This window comes from Vipera berus, assembly GCF_964194415.1.
Source record: "Vipera berus genome assembly, chromosome: 1".
Taxonomy (NCBI): Eukaryota; Metazoa; Chordata; class Lepidosauria; order Squamata; family Viperidae; genus Vipera; species Vipera berus.
Genome location: NC_138202.1, coordinates 140,713,837 through 140,735,224, shown reverse-complemented (window position 1 = coordinate 140,735,224; position 21,388 = coordinate 140,713,837). Strand labels below are relative to the sequence as shown.

General features: G+C 33.9%; 1 protein-coding gene across 1 annotated transcript in view; it reads left to right on the top strand.

Annotated features, from left to right (window-relative positions):
- Positions 1-16,850, top strand: part of LRP1B (LDL receptor related protein 1B) — a gene marked incomplete at both ends in the record, with an annotated part of 948,262 nt that extends 931,412 nt beyond the window's left edge. The window contains 7 exon segments of the mRNA XM_081314549.1: positions 629-733; positions 1,958-2,071; positions 9,881-9,957; positions 10,947-11,037; positions 12,067-12,205; positions 13,071-13,169; positions 16,710-16,850. Coding sequence (XP_081170675.1) covers positions 629-733; positions 1,958-2,071; positions 9,881-9,957; positions 10,947-11,037; positions 12,067-12,205; positions 13,071-13,169; positions 16,710-16,850 — 766 coding nt within the window.
- Between the last annotated feature and the right edge of the window lie 4,538 nt (positions 16,851-21,388).

The window sequence follows — 21,388 nt, the reverse complement described above, 5'->3', positions numbered from 1 at the left end:
ATATTGCCATATTGCCATTTTTTATTATTTATTTTTAAGCCCACCATTTCTCCAAATATTTTAATCTTCCTCACATCATATTCAATATTCTCTAGCAGGTCTTGCACAATCAATTATTTTCGTTACTTCTGTGTCATTAAACTATCAATGGGGCCTGGCCACAGTAGGGCATGAGAACAAAGAAACAGAGATGGAAATCATTCATATTTCTACTCCCTTGACAATAATGTTATTAGTGAGATAAATATCTTGTGTTATATAAATACACATGCTTTTAAGTTGTCAGGTTATTAACAGTAAGTAAAGCTATTGTTTCTGGTCACTACTACTGAACAACGAAATTGTCAACATCTATTATAACAACTACTCCCTAAGCCAAGGCCTCTGAACTTGCTGCATAATTAGTTGAGCATAGCAAACATATAATTGAACTCTCTTTATTCAATATAACAAACATACAACTGATTAAGTAACCATGCTACGTTAAGCTGAGCAGCCTGTAATAGCTTTCTTCATTAACCATGGAAAGTAATTTAATATGCTATTAAAACAATAGAATGACTGAAGCACCCCATTCATCAGTAGTGGCATAGTTAACAATGACATGTTTTCCTCCCACAAATCATAGCTGCACAAACGGAAAAATTGCAACCAGCTGCCAATTATGTGATGGCTATTGCTACAATGGTGCGACTTGCAAGTTGGATATAGAGACAAATATACCTGTCTGTCTGTGAGTATCATGAAATAATTTGGACATCTTTATAGCCACGATTCCTAATGCCACTTTGCCAATATAATTTCTTCTTTCAGAGTGATGCTGTGATAATGACATTTTGCTCCAGGTTTGGTTTTGGTTTTGACAATTGTCAATGGCAAGGATAGGAGAATGACACCCCTAAGTACATGATACTATTTCTATGTTATCTATTTTGATCATTATATAGACTGCATTACTTAGAGAAGTAGGCATATTTATTTGTTGTTCAAAGATAAATATATATTTTATGAATATATTTATGAATAACATTTGCAAGGTTGCAGAAGTAGTATTGTACTAAGGAAGCATTTAAAACCCAAATTTTAAAATTAATTCTTAAATCATAGTGGTCCATATGATGTGACTTTTTGGTACGTAATCTTTAAACATATATTGCAATTGTGTTATGGTAATTATAAAAGTACATATCATTCTTGTAAAAGGTTCTGTGTGAAATAAGTTTAAAATGAGCGTCCTAATTTTAATGTATGTGAAACATTTCAATATCATTGTCCTTGGAGTGCTCATTAAAATAATCCATAGTTGTTCTGATATAAGAAAAGATTGTCAGATATTTGGATGTAATGATTTTCTTCCAAATTCATCATTGCTGGATGATGAATAAACAAATGTGTTTGTTTATTACAAATTATTCAAGAATTAAGGACTGCAACATGTGCTTCCATGAGAGCAGATTATATTTGCCTTCATTGGGCAGGATCATAATTCTAATATGGGCGCAGTGACTGCATGTGAAATTATTAGCTTCCCTTCTTTGTCTTGGATAATACCCTGATAAATTGGGGCACTATTAAGTATAGAATGTCAGTGTACTCAATTGGTCAGAAACCTGAATCAGTTCAGAATTTAGGTAATGTTCAGCCATGGATATTTGAAGACTAGAGATAGTCCTTAATCTCTCCTGGCCAGCAATTATCAGGCACTGCAAAGCGCCTGCTTGCTGTCTGCCATAACAAAAGAAGGATCAACTTGATTCTGTTGAGTCCTGTGCCAGTTCTATGTTTCCCAAGCTATCAGTAAGATTTAATGAACACTAATAGTGTGGACTTACCATGATCAGTGGAGCATATTTGCTTATTGTGCTTTTTCTCAGCTGTGTATTTGCATTTAAAAGATATTCAGCAAAAAAAGGTAGAATATTTATTTATTTAGCTGTATTTTACTGAAATTCTGCAGATGCTCTGTGGGGTTTAAAAATCAGCGCTGTGACCAGAAAGTGAACCCTTGTGATTACTACTGTCAGAATGAGGGAATTTGCACTTTAACTGCGTTTAATGAACCGAGATGCAAGTAGGTTTAACCTTCCACTTAATGCTGCACATTTTGTGATATCATTTCAGGCCACAGTTCATTGGTTCAGATCATGTACATCCATATCATCTCGCAACTTTTTCTTAATCTCAGGGTTCATTTGTGTAATAAAATGTAGTTGTTTGAAATCTTGCTAATGACTACGGTATATTAAAAGATACAACATTGGATGTAACATTGCCTTATTATTAAGACAAAATATTATATTATATAATGAAAGGATATGACATCAGGACCTTTAGAAAACAACCCTGTCTTTAAATAGAACAATGTTTTTTATAGAAAAGGCAAATTATATACAAAATCATCATATACCATTCTAAAACCTGACACTCTCATTCTAGAATATGCTAGTTAATAGAACAAGTAGACAATTTATCAGCTGTTGAAGTGATGAATATCTTTGTGAATGTAATAAGAAATTAATTTTAAAAAGCAATTACCACAATAACAGCAAATTAGCAGAGCTTTCTTAATCTTTTCACTATCTAGAATTTATTTACCATTGTATGTATGTCTCAGGAAGAAATAGGTTTCCTATATATCAATGTTCCTCAGGAAATAAAACTACATTCATCTTGATTAATTTTCCATTTTTTTTAGTAAATCATAGCTTCAGGTTCTTTGAATAAAATTCATACTTAGTTTTTTTTCTAACAGAACATAATCAAATACAGAATTCACATTCTATTGAGTTTAAGTTTACTTAACTATAAGCTTTTAGCCAATAAATATAAATGAGAGATGATTCCAAATTCATGACATCAACATTAGTCTTGTATTGGGCTCCAGACCAATTGTCTAACTGAAAGCTAACCTCCATGCAGTTTGTTAAGTTTTCTCATTGCTATCAGCATGAAAATTTATGTTTGCTTATGCCAATCCATCTTCTTGCTATTTTTAACATGTGGCAGATACTATATGAAAAAACTGCCCCACAGAATCATATTCCATGTAATGGGAATTGATCCATTATCAGTTTTCCAATACATCATTACTTCTAGCAACAGTCAGTCTAGATATGTTCACTTTTCCTGGTCTTCCTTCTATATTTCCTAACTTTTCTATTTTCTATTCTTAACTATTCTTTCCTTCTTAACTTTGTATACTGTCAATTAATGAAAAAATGGAGAATATATTTTAAAATTTAAAGTTGAAATTATTCAAAGTAGCTTTTAAGGTCTGGGTGAGCAATGCAAACTATAATACAAGCTGTATTTCATTTAACACAAATATTATTTTTCATAAGAGAATAATAAAACATGAGCTGTCTAACTAATCTTACTGTTATGATTCTATGAATATAGTCCATCATTATGTGTATACCAAAATGTAAATCAGAATTTTCCAGTGTACATGTTTTCTGTGCTAGAAGCAGCACAAAAATAATCCTTTCTCAATTTCCATTATTATATTATACAAACATGGAAATAATAGTATAAAATGTTGTACTTCCTTTTTTCATTTATTTACTTATTCATTATTATCTTACTTTTCTTCCATTAAAACTGGGGTTCAAAATGGGATAAGATATAATTTAAAAACAATTTTAAGCAATATATTCAACTATGTAGTCAGTAGAATTGAAAATATGGTATCATCACCCAAGGTTTGATAAAATATATTTGTGACTGATGCTGTAAAACTTACAACTGAACTTTAATTTTATATATCTACAATATAAGATTATAATAGTTAATGATTTTATTTATATTTTATGGTTATTATTTCTAGCATATAGAGAATTTTCTGCGTTCAGAGGTAGTACAAAAAACTCAAGATACAATCAGAGGGAGATTTTGTACAATTTGTTGTTTAATAGTACAAACAATTTGATTGAAAGAGAATGCAAAACAGCAATCCAATCCCTCCCCAATTTTATTGAAATTACAGTACTGATAAAATACACATCAGAAATAATTTAATTTCCTCAGGCTCAAGCTTCGAGTTATGATTTACTGCTTCTAATTGTATACAAATGCAAACAAAGCTTTCCCCCCTTCTGGTAAGAAATGATTTCATAAATAAAATTGAGAGCATTTTTAACTCTAATTCTAAGCATGCAGGTATATGCATTTTTTTTATCCTTACCTATCATTGCAAGATTTTCTACTTTTCTAGTTAAGTCTGATAAAGTGATTGGTAATCTTGTTCTAACTAGTAACCATCTGACAAGTCAGACTTTTCTTCAACCTTTTTGAGTGTCCTCTGCAATCAATCAATAAAATCTTGACTGTGTCTTCTTTTGTACTCTTCCCTTGAATCACATCCTTAGGTACTTTATGGACTTTGGGCCATTCACAGACAAAGCCTTCTAAGATAATTAGCCAAACTAACAGTTTCATGTTAGCCATTTAAGTTGCCAGTCATTTCCAATTTTTTCCCCCGTCTTTCCATGTTTCTCTAAAAATCCTCTTTTGCCTTTCCTTTCCTTTCCTTTCCTTTCCTTTCCTTTCCTTTCCTTTCCTTTCCTTTCCTTTCCTTTCCTTTCCTTTCCTTTCCTCTCCTCTCCTCTCCTCTCCTCTCCTCTCCTCTCCTCTCCTCTCCTCCTTGTGTTCAAGAGGCCTCAACAACTCTCAGAGAGCTAATAACCCACCTTCAAAGTGCTAACAACCAGATGACTGCAAGGATTATATATCCTTCCATTCCCTAGCATTCAGTCAGAACTGTTAATGCTTCTTAGATGAAAAGCAAAATATCTTCAAGAAAAAGCAAAGAAGGTTCAGTTGCCTGTTGAAAAGCACCTTTGGAACAACCATGACTTGGATGACTAAGAATTTCCACAGACATATAGGAACAGAGCTGAAATCCTGATGATTTCCATTCCTGCAGCACCATGCAGAATTTCCTCTCCATGCACAATGTGGAGTGGAAATCCTTTGGTGGGCTGCAGGAACATTTAAATGTCAAAGGCCTGCCTACTGGAGGATTTCATCAGGAAGCTCTTGTACTCTGTCTGCCTAATGACCTAAGAGATCACTTAACCACAACCAAGAGTCCTAGAATTGCAGTTGTTGAATAAAGCAGTAACTTGATCAATGACTAAGATTTTGGTACCAATGATGATAATTAAGCGAGGGCTATCTGTAGATATACAGAGAGCCAATGAGAGGCCATGGCGGAGTGCAGGCTTATTACATGGATGCCATGAGGGGAGGGATTTATCAGTTTACATTTCTAGAAGCATGCAGCTAAATATAGATTAATAGAATTGTGTCATTTCTGAAATAAGTCTGTTCTCATTTAATATGATTACATGGGTTTATTACTGTGTCTCATATTTTTTCTGTTTTGTTTTTTTATAGGATATATAAAATAGTAATTTCTAGTTACATTCATTATTAAACTGTATAGTTTCATAATTTGAATTTATCTAGATAAATTCTGAATGCCTAAGGCAGTTCAGTAAATATAAAATCTTAATATGTCTTTTTTCTCTTTTCCTGTATAACGTGATCATCATAATCAGCCAGCTCATTTCATTAAAGTCTATGCCATTTCATGCTAAAGTAATTGAACAACTTTACCAATGTGAAAAAGATAAGGAATAAGTAAGGATTAGTTAACCAATATAAAAAATATATATAATGTATTTTACCACACAATCCTATATATGTCAATCTGTGAATTATCCCAATTAATTTAATACAATTTATTTCCATATAAGCTTATATAAAAATGCAGCTTATTCATGAACAATGCAACTATAAAATATGTCTTTAATAAACGCATTGTTTTCAATGGGAAGAAAACTATCCCTTGAATCATCCTAGACCACATTTCTGGGATAATCTGTACATCAATGGTAAACCAGTGTCCACAACATTTCTTCTATATACCCGAGATCACCAATACACTAATTCCTCTTGGATAGAAATATCCACCTGGTCCTAATTCTTCTGTAACCCACAAATGAAGAGGCAAGATTCAAGTTTTAATTTGCATTTTAATGAAGACTTAACTAGTTCATATCTGTGCAAGAATACAAATGTAGTGTTGTGCCAAATACTCATGCTTTTTCTATTTTTATGATGCAGTTTGCATTTCAACCAAACTCTTTAATAGTATATTTATTGTGGAAGAACTAGTGCATGAAAGGCAGAATGGGGAATTTGCTTCTGCCAGCTCCTTTGCATGTACCTGATTTATTGCATCATGTATTAGAATAGTAAATTAGCTCACATTGTAATTTGACATGTATTAATTTAGTAAACGTATATCTGTGATACTACAATGAGACTGCAGCTTAACATTTAGATGTAAAGACAAAATTTTGTATAAACATAAAGATGAGGTTTAAGATAATACCGATATATACTAATTACATAAAATATAGAGAATTATTTTAATTTTGTGCTTGAATTTATTAAATAATTATTTACAATCTTTATATTTGTAAGTAGCCTACATTTAGGTTTCCTACAAAATGTGGTTGAAAGGTGTAGAATATGGCTTGTAAGGCCGTCTCATCTATCTCTACTATGTTCTGCATGGGGCTCCTATACAAGTAGTGATCAAGCCTGATCCCACTTCACATTTCAAGATCACCCAGATGAGCTGTGTATTGCCAACTGATATTATACTATACGTAGCTGAAACAGAGACTTTGCAGTTTAAATATGTTGAGATAGTTGGATTTTATTTGGCAACATACCTGCTACGAGATATGCTTAATGTATTATGTTAGAGATAACTTTTTGAACAAACAAAGATGAAATCAGGTTCTTAACATGTTTTAATTCGTAATTGATTGACATTGTTTACAGCAGGGGTGTCAAACTGCCAGCCTACGGACTGGATGCATCATGCCAAAACCGCATCCACCCCAGCTCCGGCAATGGAGAAAAAGTGGCAATATTTTGCGACACGTCACGTGATGTTGCAAGTTTTACACCCTTGATTTACAATATGCTGAGAACAGGCTAACTGTCTAGAACATTGCATTTTATAATGCATCATTACAACTAAAACAATTTACCTTGAGAAAATGCATTAATCAATTAGTTCATTTAATTGTATTAGAGCAAAAGTAAATTTAATAGTATTAGAGCAAAAGTAATGACCGTGTTGTAGATTTTTTTTCCTTCCTAAACTGAACAAGGAATAAAATTAATATGTTAATGATGATAAAAACCACAGATAGATACAAACATACTATATAGTAATTAACAATGACTATTTCTACAAAAAGCTACATAGTGATCACCTTTTATTATCTTACTAAGAAAAACTAGCTTATCTTTGAAAAGATAATACGGTCATGTTAAAAGGAATTACCTTTTTAATGCCATTCTTTGAGACTATAGCAAGTAGATGGCAAGCTTGTCTAATAGGGATAGTTCCATTCTTCCATACTGTGAAGTTAATATAACCTTATTTTTGTAATAAAAGCATTTCCATAAATTCATTAGTCACACCTGCCAATGTGTTTATTATCATGTGAATGTTTCTCTTTCTGTATACATACATACGTACATACATGTATGTACATGCATACACACAAACACACACACATACATACCATATTAAATGTTTCTACAGTCCAGAATCCAAGAAAGAAATCTTATTGAGTATGACATTTCTTATGAGAATATTCTTTTTGCAAATACACATCACAATGTAAGCAGTCACTTTGAGCACATTTTTCATTTATTTTGATAGTTGTTTCGTAGCCTGTAAATCCTTTCCCTCCCCTCTCACACATACTTTTTGTCCCCCCCCCAACTTTCTACCATTAAGGCAGATTGTTTTTTTCCTATAAAATAATTTGAGATATTCTCTTGTCATTGAAGAGTGTTATTAAACAAAGTTGTTCCATGACATTATTTTGTTGTTGTTTTGTTTTGCATAAAATGGACCTTTTACTTAAAGGTTATGTATTACATATCATACTATATAAAAACCTTAGAAGAAAATCTGGGTAAAATGAGTTTTAATTTACATGTGTATTTAAACTGGTAAAATTATATGAAGTTTCTTCTCCTTTGTATAAATAATATGTATCATTGTTAGAAAGGACAATTTTTTTAGAGTTGTATAATATTCTTAAAGAATTAATGTTCAAAATTGTGGTGTTTCATGCATACTTTAAATGAAAAATTGATTATAGATATCAGTAGGTATCAACTCGTAGCAACCACAAATTTTCTCCATAAAAGTGAAAAAAACGTATATCACTAATTATATTGTATATTTTTTCTTACATAACAATAGCGACCTATTTGAAGATTTTAAAAAATAGTAATAGCAATCAAATTTTATCTCAAAGATTATGAATTAAATTTAAAGGAATTAAATTGTATTTGAAGTTTTAGAATGAACCTGAAGAATTGTAATGCATCAGGACAACATTTCTCTCATCTCATTAGGAACATAGGGAATTACTTTCAACCAGTCCAACTATTTGTGATTATCCCTCACTCCTGATGACTTAATCCTTTTAACAGTGTTAAACAATGCATGCAAAGACAATAGTTTGCCACTCAATTAACTGAAGACATATCATACCTTTATTTGCATGGGTTATAATTAATGTGAGTGAAGACAAACAAAAAGATTTGAAGAAAGAAGTTATTTAATGGTAATGCTAGATATGTTTCTCAGTAAGCATCATTTTAAAAAAGCAAAGAGGGAATGCAGATTGCAGGCAGGTGCTGCTTTATAGCTTTTAATAAAAGAATATATTAAAAATAAATGATAGGTCACCCAGCCTTGGAGACTCCTGATATTTACCTAGATCAACAGGAGACAACCTTTTCAAGATGGAAGCTTGGTTTATCAGGTACCCAGAGATAACCTGGGGGGGGGGGCGGGACCCTATGCTGAAATGACTGCAAAAACAAAAATATGTTATAAGCCCAGAAAAAAAGAGAAAGCATAAGAAAGACAGGCTATATTCTAATTCACAGGGGTATAAGAGGGAAGAGAGATAAAATACAGTCAGGCTTTCAGGATTTATTACCATAATCTGTGTAAATAAAGTATAGTTCCAATCTAAGTAATGGAGTCTGTTTATTGACCTGGCTTACCTCGAACTGCTGACAACACGAAAGATCCTTCTGTGTGGCTCCCAGCCTTTGGAATGCAATCCCTCAGGAGATCTGTTTGGCTCTCATTTCTAAGTATTTAGGGAAATGATAACATCACTTCTTTTGCCAAACAGGTATTTGCTTACTACTTTAATAATTGATTTGATGTTTAGTTTAGTTGCGTTTTTAATGTTTTATACTGCATTTTTAGTCACTGCAAGCTCTCTTGGTAGAACGTAAAGAAGAACTGAGTATAAATGCAACAATAATAAAATTTTCAATCAAAAGTTTTAATCAAAGTATTCAGTAAATTAAAAACTAGGACTAGGTTATGTTAAATGACACAGGATGTTCATTTCAGGATAGTATGATCGAAATTTGTCATTTAATAAGCCTTTTATTTTTTATTTTCAAATTACAAAAGCAAGACAAAGTAATTGTTACTATTATAATCCAGACTATAAATAAAATCTGTTTTGATCAGCTATTAAATGAAGCTAAATTCATTTTAAATTTGATCATATTATAAAACCCAGATATTACTTATTTAACTAACTCTGATTACTTATGTTTTGAAATATAGAACCATCTACTAACACTTTATAATGGCTTGTACTTAGATTTTGTTCTAATGTTATGGTAATTAATCAGAGAATGTTTAATATTAAATGTTATGTCTACAATGTATTGTTTACCATAAAATGAGTATAATAGTTGATGTTTTTGATCTAAATTAATGTATTGTCTTTATTTATTTTAGATGCCCTACAAACTGGTCAGGTACACAGTGTGAAAGACCAGCTCCTAAGAGCAGCAAATCTGATAATATCAGCACAAGTAAGTTGTTTTTAATTAATAATAACAGCATTTTAAGCTATTTTTTTATTGTAGGCAATATATTTTTAAATTGTAGAGCTCGCCGTCTTTACAGTTTCTGCACTTATACAGAACATATGGAGAGAGAAAAGGAATAAAGACTCAAAACTTATTTAATAACTGTCTCACTTAGCAACAGAAATGCTGGGCTCAATTCTGGCCATAGGTCGAGGAGTACCTGTAAGTCTTTTGTATAATTTCAGGTATCAAAGGAAAAATATGCTTTCCAATGGATGGGAGTGCTCATGTACGGTAGCACTATCTACAGTTTCTTAAACTGTTACATCTTTTCTTGGGACAGTACTGCTTATTGGGAAGAGATGTATTTGATTTAAGTAATTGCAAACAGATATTATGTGAGGGGTCCCTGTATCCTCTGAAGCACCTATTTGCCTTTAAATTCAAAGTGCTGCACTGCCTAGTTTATTAACTTTCAAGAGCCAACTAAGAGTTATTTTAGATTATAAATCAACATACATTCTATGCTTGACAGCTGGGATATTTTATTCTCTATCTATCCTGTGTTAAAACTGATGTTGTGTCATGACCACTTCCACTCGGGAGTCTTGTGCTCTGCTATGGCAAACTAATGAAACAGAAATAGAAGATTCATTGACAGATTTATTGACAGACGTAGGGTGATGAGAAGATTGTCAGGTATAAACCCAATGAATTTGATTTATTTAGTACTTATTGAAATGGGCCTGGCCCATTAGAAATAGTAGGTAGGAAAACTATGGCAACAGTACAATAAAGTAATGTAATATATTGAAACCTGATATGTCATACAACTCTTCAGATAGTGTGTAGTATTTAATGCTATTAACTCATCTGTTTGTTAAAACGTGATATGAGCTTTACAAATGTTTGTTTGATTATGTATTTTTCAAAATTAGCTTTCCCAGTTTTAGCTTCATAGTCATCAGAGGTGTTTCAATTATTTATTGTAGGAAGTATTGCAATCATTGTTCCTCTGGTCCTCCTGGTGACGTTGATTACTACTTTGGTAATAGGTTTGCTTCTCTGTAAAAGAAAACGAAGGTAAGTATTATTTATTTGTTTGTTTGTTTGTTTGTTTGTTTAATTTATTTAATTAATTATTAATAAGCCTCTGCTAAATTTTTGGCAAAAATCCTTTCATAGATATGGCAAAGAAGTTCCCAAAAATTGGCACCTGCCTTATGGAAATCATTCTCTCTGAAGTGAGATTGTCTCCATCCCTGTTAATTTTCTGTAACTCCCTCAAAATTTGGTTATATCATCAGGCCTGGAAATGCCAAAGGAATAGTGAGTTTCTGAACTAGCTCCATTGCTTTTAATATACATTGCCATCTCCCTGGTTTTTTAAAAAATCATATTTAACGGTGTCAACAGTTTTATATTGCTGTTTTACAGTTTTTTTAATTCTATGCCACCCAGAGTTATGTTTTGTGAGATGGGCAGCAATATAAATATGAAGGACGGGTGGGTGGATGGATAGATAGATGGATATCATGCTCAACTCAAAGGAAAATTTGTTTTACTTTATACTGGAAAAAATATCTTCCCTTTATAGATCTTTGAGGCAGCAGGAACATAATGCACAGCTTGTCTGCAAGGAAAAATATTACATTGGCAAAAGTTATGGACAGAGATTAGAGAGAGGGTTGTTTTTTTAAAAAAAAAGAAAAGTATTTTGTTACGTTTGAGATTGATACGGCAGTTAGACATCTAATGGATACATCAAACAGGCAGTTGAAAATAGAAGGAAATGAGGGATCATCCTTATAAAGGGAGTTACAAAATCCATGGAATGGAGTGATGTTACTCAGGGAAATATGTGAAAGAGAAAAATAACAAGTTCTTAAAAAGCTAACTCCTAGGCATTGCCATTGAGAAAGGGAATGCCAAGGGACAATTTTCTGGGAATGTTATCCTTGAATGAGCGCTTGTATATAAGTAGCATTTAAATATCTGTGTTTCCCCCCATGATATAGTCTTTCAGACACAGCTTGGGAGTTTTTAGGAGAATATTTTAACGTCTGATATTTTATACAGGTTTATTTTCTATTTCCCTCGCATGTATTATAGGACAAAAACCATCCGACGACAACCAATAATAAATGGAGGACTCAATGTAGAAATTGGAAACCCATCATACAACATGTATGAAGTGGGGCATAATCACAGTGAGAGGAGTCTTTCAGAGTTCACATTAAATCCAGAGAAGGTAAATGAAATATCTGCTACTTTGCTTCCTCAGTTGTGCTCCATAGCAATGAACTACTGAACTGGAATGAGATCCAAAACTGCCTATGCATGAATCAAAGGAATATTTCAGTAATGGGTGAATCTATGATCCAGCAGAGGGTTTTAGTGATCCAGCATAATAACAGAGTTGGAAGGGACCTTGGTGGTCTTCTAGTCCAACCCCCTGCTCAAGAGTCCTGAGTCCTTCGGGAGAAGGGCGGTATACAAATTTAATAAAAGTAAAGTAAAGTAAAGTAAGAGTGGCTATCCAGTCTCTTTTTAAAACCCTCCAGTGATGGAGCATCCACATCTTCTGAAGGCAAGCCATTCCAAGGCTCCATTCATGGCTGAACAAGAGCAAGACATTATACTAGCAAAAGGCATCCCTCAAATCCTACCAATGGTGCTGCTTCAGGGGGTTGGGGGAGCAGAGAGAGGCCTCACTTTTCCAAATAATAATCACCTCTATGAATTCCTAAAAGGAAGGCCTTCACTTATATACAGTCTATGTTACCCCATTCCAAAACAGTAGCTGAGTAACAGATTGTTTTTGATATGACAGTATTTTTTAACTAGTCAAGTATAGACAGTATACTGTATTTATTTTCTTCTTCACAAAATGAAAATTAACTTGATGCCAATATGTTGCTGAATGAATACGTATAAATATAATCCTGAATCTAAGAAACAGGTTTTTTTTTCCTTTTACTTGTTTCTATAAGGGGAAAAAAGTTGCAACGTGTATTTTCACTCATTAACTGCTCACTTACATTTCAGAATTGAGGGGGAGATGTATTATTTTTAAATCAGAAAATAAACTTCGAAACATGCTTTATTCAATGCAGGGCAGATACATAGGGGGAGGTCCCACAGTCTTCAAGCTCCCCCACACGGCACCACCCATCTACTTAAACTCTGATCTGAAAGGACCTCTAACAGCAGGGGTGAGAAACAGTCATTCATTTTCCATCTTCATTCTATCACAGTGCTCTTCCAACAGTAACAAATGTTTCTCTGCTTTCCCACAGATAAAACACATCCCACTTATATGTCAGAAATTTTGACCAAATAATGATTTTTTTTCCTATTAACTAGGTCTACTAGGTTTATGCAGCAGAAATCCAGCTAACTAGATTTCTGTTAGAGTTTAGAGGCCATCTTGATTTTTTTGCAGTCCAGATATGATACCCCTATTATAATTATTCCCATAATAAACATCACACCTATTTTGTTCCTCAAAAGGCAACAAGAAAATGCCATGACACACCAGTTTATAGTTTGGTGATACTTTGCTATGCAGGTTTAGTAATTTATGGTAGTTTATATAATCTTCTCCCAAAGTCAAAACATATAAATTATACTATATTGGAAGGTTTGAGCTGAATTTAGTTTCATATAGTTTTTCATTTTTCATTTCTTAACTGAAAGATTCTTCCTTCAGGGTAAACACTGTCAAAACTTAGTTCTGAAAAGATATCAGAACTGTGTAAGATGAAAAGAAGAAAAGAACAGAACTCTTTCTTCTTCAGGTTCTACATCTCTACCCATTTTCCCATCTGAATGATAAACAATGTTGGCTCCACGGTTGTTGTAGAACTTCCAGTTTTGTGATGGACAATTCTCCAGAATACCCCTTTTTGAATTCTGACTCTGTCTAATACTAGAGAAACACTGGTTCAGTCTTCTCCTTAAGACACAAAAAGACATATTACAGTGGCAGGACTCTCTTCCATTTTAGTTTCAGGGAGAGAAATACAAAAAGTCTTTGGACTCCTTGGATGTTCTCCAAGGGATGATGTGATGGCAATCCAAAAGCATTTGAACCTTATACTGTATGTTCCTAAATATGTGCTTAGTTTTGATAGAATTTCATGTGCACAATATATGCAATTCAAAAAAGGTAGATGCATTCAAATCACATTCAAAATATCTTTTAAAATAAGGCAATGAAACATTAATGCTGTCAGTTTACTATTGGCATCCATTACCTCTAAATAATGTATTGAAAATCTTTGAACTGTTTTAAATATGAGTGACATCGTTATTAATCATCCTCATTGACAAAGATGCATATATTTATATACATCATTTGTCATGTGTATTACATGATTTCTGCAACTGAAAATCATTTTACATGTATTTAATTCTGCAAAATGAGTTCACACAAAAAAATGCTGGGAAATTGTTTTACAAAATAAAGAGTGGGTGATCAGAATAATGTAAGGGACTTTGTTATGGTTTTATGCTGAACTTCTCTGACCATCAATTATTCCAGCCAATTTTATACTGTATGACACCCATTAGGGATGCATGTTAATTCTGTGCATATTTAATACTAGTTACTCTTTAGTATGGAAAAGTAGGCCTGGTTATATATGTCAATAATGCCAATAACTGGGTTTGAAGACTGAAAATGTGAATTCAGTCATGAATCATGCTATGAATCTTTCCAATATATCTCTCAGTAGGCTTAAAAGCAGAAGGACCTTTGTTTATCTCAGTGTTTGAATCATGCCCTCTCTCTTAAGATCACCAGAAAAGTGAACTCACACAATAGAGAATATGAAACAATTTGTGCCAGACCTGTGGTCTGAAATTCTGACTAAGTTTATAACTGAAAAAAGAGCACATCAGCAAAATGTTTTTCAGAAGCCAATTCATTTATTTGGACAGGTGCAATTTTAAAAGATCTTAATTTTTCTGGTTTCAGATTCTAGGTGGGCATACAACAGAATTATTTCAATTATACACTTAGCTTGATCCTTTTGAACAGTACACTTAGAGAGATGTACAACAGACCCAGTGGTGGGATTCAGCCAGTTTGTGCCACTTCGGCAGAACCAGTAGCTAATTTTTTTGTTGCCCAGGCCCAGAATGGACTTCCAGAAGTGACATCCACACAGGGAACCGGTTGTTCACATATTTGAATCCCACCACTGAATATACCACTAGACAAAATAAGGACAGACAAATAGTTAAACTGGGGCAGACCAAAAACCATCATTTTTTCCATTTTGTTCTTGGCTGCTAATTTTATCACAACAAGAAGTCTAGATTAGAATATGAATATAGTAATTTTTGTCTTCCATCAACTTGTATATATTGCTTCTGTATCTGTAGATGACATGTGGCTATCAGAACCAATACCTATGCTCCATAAAATTATTGTCCACAGAAACAAACATTTAGAGCAAAATGCAACATTTCATAAATTAAACATAAACTCACATCTTTCATGATCTTCACCATGAAGCCCTTTGTTGCCCCTGAAAATCAATTTCAGAAGTCTGAAGTCTTAAGTTTCAAAGGTACAATAAACAGCGTAAATTACTTCATATTAGGGAAAGGAAGGTTGTAGCATTCACATTAAATTCTTGAATTTACAGTTTCCCTTCTCACTGCACTATAGCTGCACAGTCTATAAGTTCTATTGATCCCCAAAACATGAATTTTTAGTGGTACTCAAGCCAAAGGGAAATATAGGCAAGGAGAAAGTTTAATTATTCAAGCTCTTTGCACAATATTGGATTTTACCAACATAAATCAAATAAAAATTGCTTTTCCATCTGTTCTTTGCATCACCACCTGGCCCTTTCATGCACAGTGCCCTGAATACTGCTTTTCTGCTATACTTCTAACAATAGCCCTCTTGTAAGGGAAAAGCTCCATTTGAGCATCTGTTTATGTGGCCTTGTAAGTTTAAATGCACTAAGTGCATGATCTTTAAAACTTTGCACATAATATGTATGGGTAGAAATATACACATTAGTCCAAAGATAGTCAGAACATATCTGCTCAGGTTACTTGTTTCTGTCTCTCTATTTTATTAAAAAATAGCTTGGTGATACAACTGCTAATTCCAGATTAAGCTAAAGATAGAATTTGCTCTAAAATAAGTACCTTGGAAGTTAAGCCATTATTGTTTTGGCTTGGTAAAGCATAAATATTGCCCCTTATGTTTTAATAGCCTGTTTCAAGCTTCAATCAACATCTGGATCAGGGAAGGGAATCCAACTAGATCCCTCCTCTTTTATTATTGTTAACATAGCTGGTGTTTCATTAATATCTTTGCTAGGGATAGAATAAACTTCTTTTACTTTAATCTACTTCCAGATGGGAATCCTTTGGGACTTGTCAAGCATAAACAATCATTCATGGTCCATAAAGGAAGAGTATGTATATTGTAAAGCAAAGCATATAATCAGTGGGACATGTATGATGTTCCTCTCCTCTGTTCCAGATAAATTTAGGTTCTCCCTTGTTGTATGTCATCACTGATATACAAAGGGTCTCAGATGAAATATAATAACAGCCCCTATTCCTTGGCTTAATAATCATCCCTTAGTGTCTTCTGATGTATTTTTATTTATTTATCAAATTTAGATAAATGTATGCATGTTGTGTTCCTTTTCTGATTAGCATTTTTTTCACTCAGGGAACTTAGAGCAATCTAAATAATAGTTAATATGTTTATCTCTTTTCAGCCAACCAACTATTCTAATCCAGTGTATGCAAAGTTATACATGGATGGGCAGAATTGCCGAAACTCCTTAGCAAGCATGGATGAAAGGAAAGAACTTCTTCCAAAGAAAATAGATATTGGCATAAGGGAGACTGTGGCATAATCCATTGTAATCTTTTGTATACTGTATAAATGTATAAAATATAAGGATTACTTTTCTATGTACCAACGGTATTATAATTGTTTTGGCATCAGCATTACCTCTGGATATTTTTTCAATTTTGTTGGTGGTTATCTGGGTCTTTCTTTTGCTGATGACTTGACTGACCATTTGTATGGTATTTTTATGAAGAAAAAAACTGCACTACAATACAATTTGCAACAATGCTGCTGATATAACACACACTGAATTTGTTAAAAATTTGAAGAAATCCTTTGTAGTGTGAATATGGGCAATCTATTTTGTATGAATTTTTTCCTTTGGTTTTACTTAATCTACTGAAGACAATATCTGCACTTTTCCATTATATGGTCTGAAGGCTGTAGTACAGTGTGTGAATTTGTTTTTGTTTCAGGTAGTGGAAGTATGATTGGGTTGTTTACTCTCTTCGTGCTCATTAGAAATTCACTTCAGAACCTTAAAACTATAGAGGAGCTAATTTCACAATCAAACATAACTTGCTTTTCCAATTAGCTTTAGGTTGCAAAGAAGCTATGAGTACTATAGAAAACATCTAATGGTCTGCATGAGCACAGATTATTCTGTTTTGGAGATTCAGTGATTGTCCAAGCTATACTAAACATATATACCATGTAAAAATAATTCATATTTAGTAAAATCTTAGTGAACTTAGTGATATACCACTTGCAAGTGGCGAGTCCTTAACAGATATGTGAGAAGGCCTCTTCTGCAATCCTAAGAGGGTGTTACCAAGACTGCACATACGTTTATGCATTTCTTTAATCAGTCACAGGCACTCTTTGTGTATGATGAGTTTCCATATTTTGTCGGGAGAGCAAAAAGCCATAAGCACACATATGGAGAACCAGATTCTTAGGAGGAGAGAGGAAACTCAACCCTTTCAGTGAAACATTACAGCAAACAAGTCTTCATCCTTTTGTATCAATCAACACATTATTTAAAAGCAAGTGTGGATAACTTTTAAAACTTCTTCAACAAACCTCAAGCTCACATTCTCAATAATGGAGAGTGTAAAAATGTAATCAATTTCCAGCACTTTCTCTGGTATTAGCTTATTTTATGTTGTTATGAAGAATAAAAAACAAAAACAAAATAAATACAACATTTGCCTTTTTTTAATTGTGGCAGAAAGATGTCATGCAATTTGTTTAGGATGTTAAAAGATAACCACCCATGGAATCTTTTCTAAAAAACTTTAAGGCACAAAATATTTCTCACACTGGTCTTCAAAGAACTAGACGGCTTTTCATTCCTCGGCTACATGTTGCTGATTTTAGCTGTCATGATCTATTAATCTAACAGATTAAATATGTTTGTGGTGGCTCTATTCCCTTTGTACAAACATTGCAAAAATAACAGCTGTTTTATAAGAGAATTTTTGTTGTATTCTGTGCATGCATACTACCTATTTCTAAACTTTGCCATGTTGAGGCCTTTATTAAAAAAAAAAAAAACTTGAGTCAAGTAAATACAGTGCACTTTTGCTTGAACAATATTGTGCATATTGTGAAACTTTTCAATTTTCCAGTTTAAAACTGTTTGATTCTTAATTCCATTTTACTTGGTTAAAAGAGTCATGCCACCTACATTTCTAGGTGTTTTATATATACCTATAAAAACATTGGCTTTCCTTTATTGAAATGATTGGACTGAGGACCTTAAATACACAAAGGTATTACATAAGCAACATAAATGGGAACAAATAAAAAATAAATGAACATTATACTAAATTTCAGATTACGGTGAGATGTCCATTTAGTGGATTTTTCTGCAGCGGGCTTTGGGTGAAACAGATGCAATTCCCATTATATATTCATCATTTCACATCAAATGAAAGAAATGATGAAAATGATGTAGTTTGCCTGATGACACTGTAGGGCAGACATGTCAAACTAGCGATGTCACACGACATCTCATGATGTATTGGAGCTTTTTCTCCATTGACAGCAATGGGGTGGGTGCGGTTTCCTGATGACGCGTCCCGCCCACGGGCCGGCAGTTTGACAGCCCTGCTATAAGGGGATAGGAAACTCTCTGGCCACAAGTGGTTTAATAAACAAAAGTTTTGATGTTCCTTAAAAGCACCTTGCATTGGTGGAGGTGAGGGTTTAATTTTTAACACATTTCCTTGACTTCGTTATAGAACTCTTGATGGAAAATAAATATGTGGCCCAGAAAGGGGGAAAAAAGGATTGAATCTGCATACATATAACAGCCAATGTTGAAAAGCAGATCCTGTCAAGCCCCTTTACTAAGAAAGGGTATAAGTTTTATCTTTATTGATTCTCAACCCTTTCTGTTCTGCTTTATCATTTCTTTGACAAAATGCAGGTTCCTTCCTTTTTATTTTTACCTGGAAAATATTAATTTTAAAGCATGCCAGGTTAATATTTATGAATTTTGATGCTCTTATTTAATGATGCTGCAAGGCACTTGGACTTATCCTTTCCATTTGCTATACTTGGATCTAATCAGTTCTGTTTGGTTTTGAAATAATTTCAAACACCTTAAGGCAGAGGTTCCCAACCTTTAGGGCACCAGGGACCGGTTACGTGAAGAGAGATTTTTTCACGGACCGGAGGGGGTATGGTTTTGTGTGCTGCCTGCACCCTGTGGATGGGGCTTTCCCTGTTTGTGCAGACCAGTTCCTGGCATGTCAACAGCCCAGTACTGGTCCACAGACTTGGGGTTGGGGACCCTTGCCTTAAGGTGATGTGAGGAATAAAATTCAACTCCAAGGGTGTTGAAAAACAAAACAAGTTTTATTGAAGCATTTGCAAAGGCTGGTGGACCTTCTACTTGCAAGTAAAGGGCCACACTCAGATTAGTTCAGCATAAAACATTATACCCTGTCCCATAGAATATGCCCCATCCTTCATTTCCAGACCCAGTTGATAGGTCCAGTCTGGTCACATGCTTTCCAACCACCTAGTAAAATTATTAGACATTGCAGCTGTACAATTAATAATTCTCCTTTGTTTTACCTTAATCTTTCCCTTTTTATGTTTCTGACATTCAACCAACTCAGCTCACAACAGGAGCCTGTTTGTCTAAGCCGGATGATACAAATGTTTCAACCCTGTTCCCTTGCCTATCTATTCAATGTAACTAATTACTGCTTCAAACTAAAAGTTGTGTATGTCATCACTTTAGCAAGGTTAAATATGGCTGCATTTTGGCTATATGATTATCCCTTAAAATACTGGCTCTAAATAGTTTTTATAAAATATAAACTAATCTATATTATGAAAAATTTTAACATACATTTCTTATCTACCTCACAGTGATTTTAGCCTATTTAGTCTTGCCTTGAACTTCCCACTGCTAATTACTCCATTAAATATTTAAGGGTTGAACTATATTTTTTAATACACAAAATAAAAGGTCATAATCTCTCAAAATGCACATCAGTGATATGCTACAGAGATTTGAGGTACTTTTAAATATGCCAATCCTGTTCAATCATAGTCTATTCTCCGGATGTGCTTGTAGATTTGGCAACCATGCAAGTGAATTCTTAAAGCCAGCAGCAGTAGACATCTGTGCTAATGTATTTCCAATTAGTCTATATTGTATTGGAAAGGACTCTTGGAATGAATTTCCTTTTAATGCATTGCAGCTCAGGAGAGCTTGTGAGTGCAGGAGCTTTTCACTGGCAAAAAGTTCACATAGGCTCCTGGCTCAGGGATAGCCTCTTTTCTGACCCTGAAGATTATCTGTTCCCTTTCATCTTGCTGAGATGCTCTTCAATGTAATAAAGGATACCTCTGCATCTCTCCCCTCCAAGTAACTATTGCACCTTTTTGTTCCACAGAATTACTAGCCAAATGCCCGCAACAAGCAACAAAAATTGGGGAGGGGGTGACTGAAAGTTGTGATCTTCTTGCTCAGCATTTTGCAGTTGGGCAGCCCTGAAGAGGATGAGCACTGCATTAGCTTCAAACTGTTTTGGAAGAACTGGAGTGGACTGGGAAGTTATTGCCTTATGCTTTGGGCAGTTCGTGGTTTTGTACAAAATGTGACTTCCCAATACATTCAAATTAATGTATTATACAGCTGTGCACATTCTTCAAAACGGGCTCCCCAACATAGAGAAACCATTTCAAAGCAGCTTCTGTGAATCGTTACAGCAGCTGCCATGGTTGCTTTAGAAGCTGCAATTGGCTGTTTCCAGTCACTTAGCTTCATGTTTTCCCCCAGTGTAAGAAAGTAGCTGTTCATCCACAGATGTGTGGGCACAGCAAGGGCAACTTCTGAAGCAGCTTCAGTACAAATGAGAGGCTGCTTTAATGATCTAGAAAAGAACACTTCATACTGGCACCCATGCATTGCACAGCAGTTTTTCTGCAAAAGTTGAACAGACCCAATATTTAAGGTAATCCTGCTTGTATTTTTTAAGCAAAACTTTTTTTCAGAGGTTTTCATCATGGTAACTCATTCAATAAATATTTTAGAGTGCTATCAGTTCTCATTAGTAAATAAGCATTAGATATAAAGGC